General features: G+C 41.3%; 1 protein-coding gene across 1 annotated transcript; it reads right to left on the minus strand.

Annotated features, from left to right (window-relative positions):
- Window positions 1-14992: 14992 nt before the first annotated feature.
- On the minus strand, window positions 14993-15172 carry SMCO4 (single-pass membrane protein with coiled-coil domains 4). Its single transcript, XM_010012069.1, has one exon. It carries the CDS (start codon window positions 15170-15172, stop codon window positions 14993-14995), a length of 180 nt encoding a protein of 59 aa, XP_010010371.1.
- Between the last annotated feature and the right edge of the window lie 391 nt (window positions 15173-15563).

Below are 15563 nucleotides of genomic sequence, written 5' to 3' on the forward strand. Positions count from 1 at the left end.
CCTACCTCTACAGTCCCTAATGAAGAGTCCCCCCACAGAATCCTTATAGGCCCCCTTCACACAATGGAAGGTCTATTCTCCAGGCTGAAGTAAATACGTAATGATAAATATGAGTAAAGATGAAAATTAGTCTAATTCAACAGATGTGGGCAAGCTAGTCTTGTCAATATGGTTTCACAACTGTTCAGTTAACTATCAGGAAAAGAAGATATTTTGAATGGGAAGAAAACAGCTTTCTTTTGTTCTGTATGTTGTCATTAAATCAGTGGCAAAGTTAGTATTGCAGTAAAAATGCAGGCTCAAAGTCACCTGTACTATTTTGTTATTTAACAAAATCCTAGCTATTTGAACATAGTTGTTTAAAGTTATATTAGGTCAAAATTGACTAATTATTCAATCACTAATAAGTTTTTGTTTCTCATCTCACTTTCATATTTCATTTCCTCTATTTGTGTGGCTAAATGCACTCTAGTTCCTATCAGATTATAAATTCTGAAGACATGGTTGAAGAGTGCTAACTTAGCTTCTTCCACTGAAAAGCTAACAGGATGATATCCTTTGGCAAAGGATGGGCAACAAACACTTAAGGAGTATTGGTATTTTCACTACCTGAAGCAGGTTTGTGGTTTAGCTCTTGTCCTGCCACAATTATATGGCAAGGTTATTCAACTTCAGCTCCAGCGAATAGGTTTAAATTTGCGTGATTTAAGTCACAGTCCAGGCAGACAGAGAATGCACACTCAGATGTTTACAGCAACTTAAGTGGAATGTTGCTAAATCACTGCAGCTTGGTAGTGTTTAATCTGCATGAAGCAGTTTGAACAGCTAAGTAATCAAAATTGCACAAACAAACAAAATAAAAGCACACTTGGTTTTGCTGTAATAGCTTAGAGTTATGACTGGGTTTCATACTTCGATTTGGTTTTCTCTTTTAGAACTTCCCAAAAGAAAGATGCATGGGAAGTGGAATGTCAACAGACTGCTGTGTTCGCAGGATACCACAGAAGCCGTAGTCCTGCTTTATATGGCCAAAGCAGTATCACTGGTTCAAAAAGTGCTAAGTATCCTTTGGGCTTCAGTGGGACGTTTCCTGAAGAGGGCAGAAGAGGCAGTTTACTGGGCCCTGCTTACAGTGCCCAAGAAATCAAATTACCAGTAAGTAACTATTTTCCTGTAACACATATACTCTCAAAAATCCATCTGTGGACCAAATGCAGCCCTGGAGGAGCCAAAAACTAGATCACTCCTGTTGTCATTATTATTTATACAATGCCAGCCCAGCAAAAAATGAAAATACCTTAACATAAAAGCAGTTTTTCTGGAGATTAAACATCCCCTGCTGGGCAATGGCTTTGTTCTAATAACGATGGTGATAATTACCTGCCATTATGTGACTGTGAGAGAGATTTCTACATTTTAGCTCATTGTCTTCTATATTGGGGCTTGTAAGGGCACTCTGCTTTAAGTGTATTTCCATAATGCCTGCAAACTTACTGTCTTCAGTGCTGTTTGACAAATGGAGTTTCTACAGCATTCCATGGATAGATGAAATTAGAGGAATTGCAGCAACTATTTCCTATGTGTTAGCTATTGTATTTGAAAAGGAACAGAAATGATAACTGCTGCAATCTTTATTTTTTTTTTTAATGAAAGAGTAATAGTGCAGCATCCTGTCTTTCACTCTTCAAAGGCTGAAGGTTACCAAGTTCCATGACAAGTGGGATAAATCCCACTTTACCTGGGGCAACTTCTAAGGAAAAACTTTCCATAATTCTTTGACTTTAGATCTATCTTTAAATTTGAGCTTTAGTATCTTCTATTCTTCCTGAGGCTTCCACTGAAGGCCACTATTGTTTTCCACTTGAAAACTTAGCACTTATTTTCCAGACCTCACCTAACCTGTATGGTTATACAACCACACCATCATTAAGTAATGGAACTAACAGATTAGTAGGAATAGCCTGTAGGCACCTCTCTGCGCAGCTGTGATATGTGCGTCTTTGTACTCAGGAAATCCTGAACTGCAGATGTGTGGCTGAGCCTTATGGCTTGAGAGTTTTTCTCTTTAAACCCTTAATCATTAAAGTAATTGTTCGCACTTTCTCAGGAGAGCCTGATAGACACCAGTTCTCCTCCTCTCTTCTGTCAGAAGTGTCAGACAGAGGCTCCAGACCACAGACCCCAGAGCTTCTACTTCCAGCCAGCCTGGGGAAAATGTCCATTCTGAGATGCTTTTAAAAGCTGCAGGGAAACCGCCACCCGGCTGGCACTCAGGACAGGGTTGATGCCAAGACAGTTGACTAGGTTTAAAGGAAAACACTTTCCAGCTGGTGTGTGGGCAAAGTACAAAATGAAATTATTAAGCAAGGTGTATTTCTTGTACTAAGTCCAAATCAGTGGCATTGAAGCAGGTACAAATCCAGAAGATCTCCAGAATTAAATCATTACTCACACTGACATTGGATACTCCTATCTATTACTCTAGAGTTCCATGTTCAAATGGAAAGCCATTGCATCAAGGAGAAGAGTAAAAAAACCACAAATATGTTGTAAACAGAGTTCTCTGACAGAGTTTTCAGCACTGATGTTTCACCTAAGTGAAATCTCTGGTATATTCAAAACTTCTACAGGTGTTATAAGGGACCGTTTTTCCAGGGAATATTTGTAGCACCAACTGAAAACATCAGCATTGCAGGTGATACCCTGATACCTACCAAAATTACTCTGTTGGTCTCTAGGGAAGACAGAAAATAGTCTTTAGGGCTTTAGGCCAAGACTAACATCTCTCCTCCCAGTAAAGAATCTTCAGACAACCTTAGTAAATGTTCCTCTGTAATCGTTGTCCTTTCACATTCTTACTTAGAGGTTACATATGTAAGAGAAAGTCACTCTTGCCTTGGAGTAAACTAGAAAGCTCAGCTGGATTCAGTGGGAATTCACATAACCCGAAAACTTCTTGGTTTGAGGCTTTCCAAATCTAGGGAAATGCTTTTTCTCTGAATAGTACTTTGGGCTGTGCTCTCTCCCTGAAGTTAACGACTTCAGAAAACGGCTGTCTGATCCATTCCCAGTTTCTGGGAAGGCTATTCCATAGAACAGTCCAATGTCCAGCTTCAGGAAACAGATAGACAGATAGACAGACAGCAGATAGAGAAAATATCCAAAAAGATTTGAGCTAGAGCAAGCAGTTGTGTACATTGTGCTTCCTAACCTAGATCTTTAACTTCTAGTCACAAATACCTTCCTCATGTTTCTCTTCAGATGGTGCACAGACATTGTCTGTTCTTGCTTCCAAGGCTTGGGTAAACAAGAAAGACTTAAGCTGTAGCAAGGAAAAATTAAATGAGACATTAGGAAACTTTTCAATATTGAGGATGGAAAACTGCTTAATAAATAGATTGCAGTGGCAAGTTGTGGAAATTCTGCTACTGGACATTACTAGGAATGATTTTGACAGTCTTGATCCTACCCTGAGGCATGCTGTGGTCCATGCCTGTCACTCTTAGCTGCTGCAATTATCTAGCTGATTAGGTAGCTAGGCTTTCTAAAAGCTTTCCTGTGTTTCTTGGCAATATCCCAGGCATCTCAATTTTGATTTTCATATATGAGCAGAAGCACGTTGAAGACAGGCATCTGTACCTGCTGCCTAAGATGTATTGCAGTGTAGGGTTGGAGAAAACAACTCCCCAAAGCCTCCAAATGTAGTCACACCAAGACTAAAATTACCCAGACTGATTTCTAGTCTGGGTGTTACAGGACTTTCCTACAAGTAGAAGGAGCTAAACATCAGGAGACTTTAACCCTCTGGGATTTGACCACTCCTGATTTGACCACTAAATGTTATAATATCCCAAGGGTTAAAGTTTCTTGCTGCCCTGCTGAAGGTGCGTTGAAGAATGCTGAAACAAGTCATGGGGAAAGAAAGAGATTAACTCTAAACAAATTAATTAGGCAGTCTGTGAGAGAGAATAGACCTAGCTTCCTGCAGGGCTTCTCCCCAGCAATCCACAGTTAATTCATAGCCACTTTGGGTAGTTCTTGCTTAAGGAGAAGACATATTTAGCATATATTTCATATGTGGAAATACGCATCTCCATCAAATGCACTCCCTCGTTTCCAGCAAATGATGAGGCAAAAAGGTGACTCTCACTCCTGGTGTACAGCAAAGTAATACAGGATCAGCTGAGACTGTAGAAATGAAGATGTAGAGTCCTTGTTGCCTACATCCCCAAACAAGTTAGGGTGAAAGCTTACCAATGAACCCATTTCTATTCAGCTCCAGTTAGAAAACTAAAGACATAAAGAAGTGTTATCTGAGGAAAAGCAATTCAAAAGTAGAGACCATGAATCTCAGCTGAGACATGGATTAAAGCAGTTTCTTTACAGTTTTAATTCTTCAGGCACCAAAAGTAAAGACAATAAAGAACACAGTGAAAGAACAGACTAGAGGCTTGGAAAGCAAAGTTTAATTGCTAACAAGAAATGTTGCCTTTTAGACCTGTTTAGATACAACCTACTCTCAAAGTGCATGAAACCCAGTGCACTAGGGACCTCTCTAAAATGGTAATCAGTGATGTCTGACAGCTAAGGAGCTGTAGGGAACCATGATCTGCTTATTCTGAGTCATAAACATTCTTCTCTGATCTCTGATGAAATTCAGAAACATCTCCTTTGGAGTTTACAGTGTATTTTAAGAAAAAACACACCAAAGTAAGTACAAGTTGAAGCAAAGGACATTTGTTTTTTAGGAAGACAGCTTGGTCATCAGGTCAACATGTTTCTCATGACAAGTCAGCAATTGTAAACAGTGTTAAAATGAATCTCTGAGGATCTCTCATAACTTGATGTAACATTGCTGAAGACTAGAGCTCATGTAAATCTGCTGTCCGTATGAAAAACCCCAACATAATTTTTTTTTCTCTAGATGACACCTATTAAATTCATATTTCAGATTCACATTTTCCCAGTTTCTTACGCTTCTCACTGGAAGTATTTTATTTGCTCAGTGCTGAATCAGTGATTTCAGAACTGGTATTCAGTAAATGAAACACACGGTGATTCTCTAAGCAAAGCCTCCAAATCCAGTGTCTTCTTCATAATACAAAAGCTTTCTTCAATACTTTATAATAGTACTGCCAACTCTATCACTGAATCCGAATGTTGCAAGGAGATAGGTTTGTGATATAGCCCATGAGAGAATCAACGTGCAGGTAACCATGGCATTCAAAATCTCAGCAACAACTCTTCATATGAAAACATTGATGACTTATGGCTGGGACATCACGCATGTGTTTGTAAGGAAAACCAGAAGGCAGGTGATCTCCCTCCAGAGTTTCTCAAACATTAGAAGATTAACATTCTTTCTAATCCCTGCTAGTGCAGGGATTGATAGAAGAGTGTTGTGGCACAGAGTGATCCAGTACCTTTGGATTCCTTATTTATACGTGGCAGATTAAATCACTTCTTCTTCCCTGTCCTGTTAAATGTTTGGAGGGACTGAGAAAAGGAAGATTCTGCTTTATCTGTGAATTTCATTTTAGGAGCCCTATACATCAGAAAGTCTGCCTCACTCTACAAGGATGGTGTTACATTCAGAATTTATTTCCACCTATCACTTACTTGCTCTGCTTTGAAAAGAAAAGGGGCTTCTTAGAGGAAATCTCTACATTTCATCTCAAGGTCTGCTACAAAGAGTGTGGAGAGAATAGTGCTTTAAAGCACTTATCTAGTTTGCATCTTTTGACCTGAAATACTGCTAAAGGGCAGTTCTAAACTTGGCTGAAAGCAAAGACCGAATCTGACTCTAGTTGCTGTAGAAATAGGGAATAGCCCGTTCTGATGGAGTGGAGCTTAGAATAAAAACTTACAGGTGTCACAGAACTGGCCTTTCCACAAGGCATTTGAATATTGAGACCGTTTGAAGCCATTCCTATTTGATGTGCTGACAGAGAAACTCTCCTTTTTAAATTCTAGCAAAAACAAAACTAGAGATTCTAGACTGATAACTCAGTCAATTATTTGAACTATTTTCCATATGGTTAAATTATGTCAAACATCGTTCTCAATATATGATCACATATTATGACAGGAAATGATCTCTCTCACTCAGTATTACAGCTCCTACACCAAGTTTTTTCTCAGTCGACTTAAAAATTCATGTCATAAAACTGTATTTCGCTATACAAACAAACACTGAATTTATTTAAACAAGCATATCTTTAGACAAAGAAAAATTGCTTCACATTTCTTTTGATAAACACATTCCAATGAATGCATCTTCAGCATTAGCAAAAGAACGAAGAAAAATTGCTGCTTAAAAATTTAGATCTTGTTCCATCAAAAACTCACTCATGTCCTCTGCTTCATACAACTCTGCATCTCGTGACAACCATTGAAGACTGATTTCAGTATGGTTTATGTCTCAGTCTACTAAATGCTCATTAAATGGAAAGAAGATTTTTCAGTGAACTACTTGCAGCGAATAAAATTTAGTACTCTCTCCAGAATGTCAGGGCCTGAAGTTGATGGCACTGAAATGAGCATAAGTTTTCCTCCTTTCCTCAGAAAGCAGCACATCACAGGAGCAGAGAGCTAAAATTACAGGAGGCACTCAGCCATATCCAACACTGTAATTCCAAGAAACAGATTATTGTCCTCTGTCCTGGTCTAAATTACCCAAGTGACTAACCTAACCTGTAGCTGCTTCAAGGATTTTGGAGGTTCTGAAGCAGCTTTATTCTGTCTAATGGGATTTTTAAATTTTTAATGACAAATCTACATCCTAATGCTGTGGATATCACAGGTATTCAAACATTGTGTTCACATTATGCCTTCAAAAATACACGACCAAATTCATGCTCTCTTGGAGAGATATAAAGTGGTTTAGAATTATTAGCTGCTCTAAGTTGAAGTGGTTTTCAAATCTACAAACCTGATAATGCAAACACGTTGCAGTACTTGCTGCTTTTTACTAACCATCATTTTCTATTCATTGCTCAGTCCTCCCCTGAGATGTCCTTCCTTGCAACAGCAGAAAAGTTCCTTCAAGAGGAAGAGAAGCACACGAGACAGTTTGAAGAACGTTTAAATTCACACCTTGAAGAACTGCAAAGATATTCTGAAGACACTCTGAAAAGATATGCCAGGATACAGCAAAGCAAACACACTTAAGCCAGTCACACAATTAGGAAAATAAAACTGAGTAATCACTCATGAGTTTCTTAGAAGTAAATCTGCAACGAGCTGCTTAATGTATTTAGGCCCGTTGCCAATAGCATGTATTTTTAACACCAAGGTTTCAAGTATGATAATCATTTTAGGATTTAGGTATATTGTAACTCAACTATATTACAAAATACTTTAAACATATTCTAAAATATACAGGTTGGTTTTGCATAGTTAAATTATGTGCTGCAGCGACCCCGGTGCAGCACTGTGAATTAAGTAAGATACTCTGAATTCTGTGATGTACGGAGGGATAATAAGTGGAATTATTCCCTTGAACATACAATCAGCCAAGAGAAATTCTCTAGATTGCACAGAACGAGAATAACAGGGGCCTTTAGCCATGTCATAGCTCCTGGCATAAAGACCTTATCTATGCTCTAGTTATTCCTGGCTATAGATCAGCCCTTGGGACTCCTGAAATGATATGTTTGAGCTCGCTCTTTCTTACCTCTAAGCTATGCAGGTCTGTGAGAGGAACATGAACAGACAAAGCACATATTTTGAAGCCACCCATATTGTCCCTTTTGCCAGACCTATAGTCTTCACCTGAGAGCATGATCCCAGGTGCTTTCCATGCTTTACATTAATGCTTTACAATTTTTAAATCCTGTCTTAAAAAACACCTGTTTTGGTAACAATGTTTTGGTACTATGTTGGCTTCTTGTTTATCAACATTGGAACAGGGTGAAATACTTCAACTTCAGACAACTTGTAATCTGTCTTAGGTAAGGGCCTAAATTCTTTATAGTTCTCTACAACATAGGAAACCATTATAAAACCGAGCAGAGTTAACTGAGCTCCACGTGCCAAAAACCTGCATGATGCTGAGATTCCTTTTATTTGCAATTCATCCTGAACTCTGTTGCTGTGCAAGCGAAACAGAAATTACAGACAGTGTTGATGAACCACCCATTTCAGTGAAAGAGACACTGAAGAACTGCCTCCCAGCATACACTGTTGCCAACTTCCTGGAAAAATCTGGATAAAAATAATACCAGACTGTCAAACAGCTCCAGTTTGTGAGTAAAAGAAGTCTCATTAATATTCAAGACCATAGCAAAAAAACTGTGAATTGTTTTTGGAAGCTCTATTTCCATTAAGACAAAATACACTACATCACACTTACACAAAATACCAAGATTTTAAATACGGGTTTGGCTCAGTTTGCAATAAAATGAGTAATGAAAATGAGGACATCAAAGAACCTTTTAGAGGAAAATTCAGGAAAATTACTAGACTCAGCTGGAGGAACGAGGACTGAATGAAAAGATGATGGAAAGACATCGGAACAAACTAAATATATATGTGTCCTCGACTTAAGGGGAGATCCAGCTGGGCGTTTCAAAAGAACTAATGAAGAAATTTAGGAACCTGTGGAAATGAAGCTAAATTTTAAGCTGGGAAAGATCTGTAGAAGCAGAAAGACAGTAAAATGTTGTCTTTCAGAGAGGCAAGAGAAAATATATATGGGCTATTAGCAGTTGGCCAGATTCTTTTGCCACTGCACGATTTCAACATACGAGAAGACAGTATGCTCCAGATCTTCAAAGAAACCTCCATGTCTGAGTCCAGTCTTGGCCTGAGGATCCATCTCATGATACAGTTCTCTGTGATGATACAGAGTGAATGAAATTGAGATTTTTTTTCTCAGCCTTGGTAAGATCTCCCCAAACCACTAACTTTGGCTAACGAAATAACAGCTAGTTTTAGCCTGCCTTTTCATACAATCATGGAATGGTTTGGGTTGGAATGGATCACACAGTTCCAATCCCCCTGCCAGGGCCAGGGACACCTTCCACTAGAGCAGGTTGCCCAAAGCTCTCTCCAACCTGGGGTTTACTGTTGTGTCCAGCTCAGAACATATTATGCCACAAATACACTGAGACAGTATGGACCTCTGGTGAGAGGTGTCTGAAGGCACATACATATCCCTGTTGTCATCATGGCAAAACCAGTTTGCACAACAGGTGCCACGATTCAAGTTATTTGGAAAACTTTTTAAAGAATGATGGACAGCAGAAGTAACAAAGACCAAGAAATTACATACCTTATGAACAGGGATTGGAGATGTGTGAATATAGCACAAAAAGGAATTACCAGGAGGGTCCAAGGCTATACATGTCTGAAAGCACCAATAAAAATGAATTATTAATCATACCATCACTTGACAGGACAAAGTGCAATGTTCAGGAGCTACAGATGACCCAAAACATACAGCAAATTTCTATTCTGCTTTGTGAAGAGCCAGGCAATGGAAAACTCTTGTGAGCTGCTGGACTTCTTTTAGGATTTTTGAAAGCTTCACCAAAAAGCATTTTTTTGGCTCCCAGTTGAAAGACTTGTTTTGAATAAAAAGAACAATGGTTCAGGCTGCCACCAGCTTTTTCGGCTGAAGGAAAACCAGAGGTCATGTACACACAGTTGCCAACATGTTTCATCAAGGTATAATTTTGAAATACTTGGTGGTACAGAGGCTGCCAAACTACTGCTGCTCAATTCACTTCCCCAAACTTACTCTGATGGGGCTGTCAGTAAGTGATCAGAAACATTTGAAAGAGGCTCACATGAACGTTGGGTGTTTAGTACATTTTCTTCCTACCATTTTGTACTCTCTTCCTGTTTGTGTGGGAAATTTAGGAGCTAAATTTCATACAAAGCACCTAAACCCTCTGGTCCCACTGTTGTGGCTTTATCACAGTGTAACTGGTTATAATTCCTGGTTTCACAGTGGCACAGCAGCACACAGGATCAAGCCCACCACCACTTACTGATTCAAAACTAGACTAAACACCAGCAGTGGGAATGAGAAGGAAGTTGTCCCTAGAGACTGTCCAATGGGATGAACCCTGGGTGATTTTACATCTATGGAATGTTGTGTCAGTCGTCACAGACTTATTTAGGCATCCAGCTCAGGTGGGTGCTGAGCTCTGTTCTGTCCTGCTTTCTGCCCTGCATCTCCCAGAGACCAAACAGCTGGAAGGAGGCTGAGGGCCAGAAGGTCCTTAGCCTTATTGTTCAGATACTGGGATTACGTTCCCGTTTGGCTTTACAACCTACAGCAGCCAATTATATCATTCCCAACCACAATTTTCCATGTAATTCTATGCCGACAAGCTAGCCACTAGATTTTGCACCATCAGCCTTGTGCTAGGGAAGCTTCTTTTCTTCTCAGACACCACAGTCTGCTCAGAAAATGCTTGGTGCAAGACGTGCCATAGCAGAGCTCGTTTGAATTGGCCAAAGCAATGCGGCAACTCGGTTGTTTTTTCCTCACTGCAGGGTTCAGATCTCAAAGTTCACTGTGTCAGAGTTACTGTTTTATCACATGGGCCCCCTCGAATCCATAATTAGGCTGTAATTTAATGTACTGCATCTAAATATCTGCTAGTGGATTGAGCAACACCCCTGGACACCGATACGCCGTGCTGCAGTGTCCCCTCCTAACCCAACAAAGCCATCAGATTGTTCCTCTAATCTACTTTCCAGCAAACTGCTAGTGGCTTTAAAACATTTATCTACAATGTTTGTCCAGTTACCTTACAAGAACATGTTTGACTGCAAATAACAGTCCTAAACCACCCTGTCACTCGATTCCTGCAACAGCTGTAGGATTTACTTGATGCGAACCCTTGTACAATCCCAGATGGAGCAAGAAATCCTCCAGAAGTCTCCAGGGAAACCTCGTAACAGTCTTCCAATACCTAAATGGGGATACAAGAAAGCTGGAGAGGCAATTTTGACAAGCGCAGGTAGTGATAAGACAAGCGGGGATGGATTTAAATTCAAAGGGGATAGTTTTAATTAGACATTAGAAAGAAGCTCTTCCCTGTGAGGGTGCTGAGGTGCTGGCACAGGGTGCCCAGAGAAGCTGTGGCTGCCCCATCCCTGGCAGTGTTCAAGGCCAGGTTGGACACAGGAGCTTGGAGCAACCTGCTCTAGTTGAAGGTGTCCCTGCCCGTGGCAGGGGGGGTGGAACTAGATGAGCTTTAAGGTCCCATCCAAGCCAAACCAGTCTGGGATTCTACGAAGTCCGAGCCCTCGGCATTTCATGAAGCCCTGTAACAAGAAATGTTTTGGTTGAAACTTTTCAACCAAAGAAAGACAGTACAGAGAAGACAACAGCAGCTGGCAGCTCCATCTGTAGCACTGATGAGGACACTTTGCTGGGACACGGATGGCAGGATTTGCCTTGCTGGTGTGTGGCATGTGAACTGGAACCACCTGCCTTGGGAAGAAACTTCTCCTGGTAAGAAACATCTCTGCAGTGCAGGTCCAAATCCACAGAATCCAAGTGCAGGTTCCAGTTCACACTTTCCAGAGCTGTGGGAGCATCCAGGCCTGTGCACACACCATCCAGGCACCGAACAGACACAGTCTGGAAGAAGAACAGTGCATTTTCTCTGCTGTCTGTATTTAAATGCACTGTTTTCTGAACATCAGGATGTGAGTATTTTCTTGTGAATGGATTGAAGCAGAACACCAAGAGCCAATATCTCTGAGCTCTGAAAATACGTTTGTTGTTCCTTCAGACCATGGGCACTGTTGCTGCCTTCTCTCGCTTGGCTTTGAGGAGTGGGGCCACGGATGACACCGATGGGCAAGGATACCCACGGCAAGGATACCTGACTCCATTTTCTTAGCACTTCCAAGACATTTACATAAAGCTCCATTCAAACCTTGATCTTTAAATATTTTACTCAGATTTGATTTATGCTTTGAAAAATTGGGTGTAAAAAATTGCGTCTATAACTTGATTTATCAGAAGGCAATGGCAAGTTTTAATGACTTCACCTGATAATGAGCACTTATGGAAAGCAAAAGGTACCACAGACACTGTGGAAGAAGTCTCTCAGCGTGAGTTTTCTAGTAAAATGCCTGTAGTAAATCGTTCCATTTTGCCCACAAGCTGCTGTGTGCTGGGGAAAAGTTTGAAATCCTATTTCCAAAACATTTTTGAAGGCAACTGACAGTTGGAGTAACACACACCATTAAAAACCAGAGACACAGTTACACCTTGGGCTGCGAGGTTCACAGGAGCTGACATTTGGGCAACTGCCATTAATTTACTTGCCCATCATTTCGCAGAGATTTTTGACAGCTCCTATCTAGAGAGGCTTCCCCCGCCCCCGCTCCAAACGTGCATTCTCACATCCAGCACTGGCAAAAGGGAATTTGGTAGGAAATGTCAGAATCCAACTTCATTGTTTAACTAGAGAAAAATATATTCCTCTTTTTTTTTTCCAAGCATCAAACTGTGAAATCAATTTGGCTTCTGCATAAGGAACAATTCCGAATGTGTAACAGTTTTCCTCTCAATTAGCACCCAGTAAAATTGCACATTTCAGGGATTGAAATAAACAGTGTCTCTTATTAGCATTAAGCTATAGTTCATATTAATAAACATTTGGCTCCGAAAAGATTATTATTGTGACCTGAGGAATTCACAGATGACGAGAGAAAGGGAGTGCAGAAGAGAAGGCAGCAGAAATGAAACATCTCATTAGAGAAGTAATCTTAAATACTACCTAACCCAGCTGACCTTCTACCTCTTCAGCTGTTACCAGCCAGTTGATTGCTCTTCTGCGTCACAGACTCAGCTCTTGCAGAAAATGAAGGGGGGAGGAAGCACCTCAGGGCTCTGAACAGGCTTTCTGAAGTCAAATTATTGCTTGGGCTGATAAAACTGCCCTGAGGTGGAAGGGACTGAAATACACCTGCTGCTCCGAGATGCGCAATCACAGGGATGTTGACAGAGCTGTTGGACAGCACCAGGGAATGAGCAGGGACAGGAAAACCCTGGTTAAGAATCTACAAAAACTAAGATGATGATGAGGAGCCTATGGAAGAGGCGAGCAGGAACTTTGCTTCTCTTCTAGACACCCAAGGCAGTGAGCACCCTGCAGAACATGCGTATCTAAACCACACACGCTTTTGCTCGCGTCCTCAGGCACAGTTTATTCAAGCTCAACACCTCCCTTCAGAAAGGGGCAAATGATCAGAGCTCCATTTCACTTCATCCCGGAGTGAGGATAAAATGAAAATAGGACAGAAAGGATTTGGTGCTGGGAGAACAGGAGCAGCTGGGAGCTGACACAGACTAAGCAATTACTGTTACAGCTGCGGTGCTTCAGATCGCTCCAGCTGAAGGAAGCGGCTCCTGTACCAAAGCACGGATCATTTCCAGCCTTAGAGCATGGCTTGGTGAGCACATCCCAGCATCACCAGGTATGTGTCTTGTTCTGAACTGGGTTAGTTCAGAGCTGGCCACAGACTCACCCACTCGATGTCTCAGGGCAAAGTCCACTGCAGGGAACTGCATGTGCTTGCCTGGAGTGTTTTTACACCAAGCTTGAGAGAAGTGACCAGTGTGCAGCTGTGGCCAAGAAAGCCAACAGGGTGCTGGTGACACCAACAAGGGCATCACCAGCAGAGATAAAGATGTCATTGTCCCACTGTACTCAACACTGGTCAGGCCAACCCTAGAACACCATGTTGAGTTTTAGTCCCTGCTACACACAGAAAAAATGTGGATAGGCTGGATAAGGTCCAGAGAAGGGCCAGAAAGATGACCCAAGGACTCGGAAGCTGCATGTGAGGAAAGGCTGAGAGAGTCTGGGTTTCTCCAGCCTAGAGGAAAAGCAGGTTCAGTGCACTGCAGCATTCTTCTTCCTTGCTTGGCCTGTATTTAAGCAGCAGACAAGGGTTCTCAAATTCCCTTCCCCAAGTCTGCTGAAGGTAAATGCTTCCCAAGTACCTTAAAATATTTGGATGAGAAAGGGCTGTAGAGGAATATGGGATTCTTGAAGCATTTACAGCTTGATCTCCTAGAATAAAACTGCCCAAGCCATGCTCACAGCCTCCTTGGACTGAGGGGGAGAGGGGAATGTCACAGGACAGCAGCTCGCTGCAGCAAATACACCAGAGACTCAACTTCTACCAGTGTTACTTTTCCTTCCTTTACAAAAAATCAAGTCAAATCAAATCAAGGGTTGTATCCAAAATCATCTTTTATTGCCACTTACATAGATTTAAATATTTAACATTCAGATAAACAACTGTCTGTATTCACATTGCTCATTTTTAGTTACTTCCCCATAAACTGGTAAAACCTGCCATTTCCAACCTCTGTAATACAGATTCCTCACAGCAGATCTTGAAGAATTCAATTGATGTGGTGGCATCTCACAGCAAAAGGAACTCTTTTTGGGTGAACTAGAGAGTGTTTAATGAAAAAAATCATTACACAATGTTGGCTTTCACAATAAGTCACATTTTTTGCAAAATAATTTGAAGATTCCAAGACTTCTCTCTTTTATTCAAAAAATAAATATATCCTTTCTGAATCAAAGCACTTCATATGACAGTAAGTACAAAGAAGAAATGCACTTCTTTGGAAGTTCTGAAACAGACATCCAGGAGCTCATGAGAGCAACATGATCCGTAACAGTGATAAAAGCTGAAAGCTGATTTTATACAAATTTATAGCAGAGCACAATTTCCTTTTACAATATAGAGCTTCCAATGGATTTCAGAAAACCACCATTTTAAAAGTCTGAAAGGCACATGAACTGACCATAAAACGTACCAGCACGCTCACAAATACGTTTTATGTTACATTCCTAAAGAGACTCCGCGGGACCCTACGAGAGAAAGAGTAAGAAGTTGACAAGTTCCTCTGTGACGTACTAAGAGAGGAGCAGAGGGTTCCTTCTGGCTCTTGGTAAAACAGTTAAAACCCCACGGCTGGGAAGCGTGAGGAGCTGCATCACTCTGTCGTGTTTGGGCGAGTGGCTACATAAACGAACACAACAATCAGCAGTACTACAACCGCCAGCGTGGGCAGCACGACGGTGGTGATCTGTTGCCGGGCCTCCTGCATCGCCTGTTTCCTCTCCTTTTTATCCTTGGAGGTCTCTTTTTTGGGTTTTCCTCGCAGCTGCCTCATCCTCCTCTTAGGATCTTTTGTTTGCCGAAATGGGGGAGCGAAGGGAGTTCACAGCAGGAAATGGCTCACAGTCTTTTGAAACAAGAGGTTGAAGGATTCCTACTCCTTCAAGTGGCCGGCTGCACAAGAGACTGCAAGAGAAGGAGAAAACCAATTCTTTTGAACAAGATCTACACACATGCGAGTTAGATTCCATGAAGATGGTCAGGGGGCTGGAGCAGCTCTGCTCTGGAGCCAGGCTGAGAGAGCTGGGCTGGTTCAGCCTGGAGAAGAGAGGGCTCCAGGAAGACCTTAGAGCAGCTTCCAGTGCCTAAAGGGGCTGACAAGAAAGCTGGAGAGGGGCTTTTGACAAGGGCATGGAATGACAAGACAAAAGGGAAAGGCTGTAAAA

The sequence above is a fragment of the Nestor notabilis genome, unplaced genomic scaffold, assembly GCF_000696875.1.
Source record: "Nestor notabilis isolate BGI_N333 unplaced genomic scaffold, ASM69687v1 scaffold9013, whole genome shotgun sequence".
In the NCBI taxonomy this organism is placed as follows: domain Eukaryota; kingdom Metazoa; phylum Chordata; class Aves; order Psittaciformes; family Psittacidae; genus Nestor; species Nestor notabilis.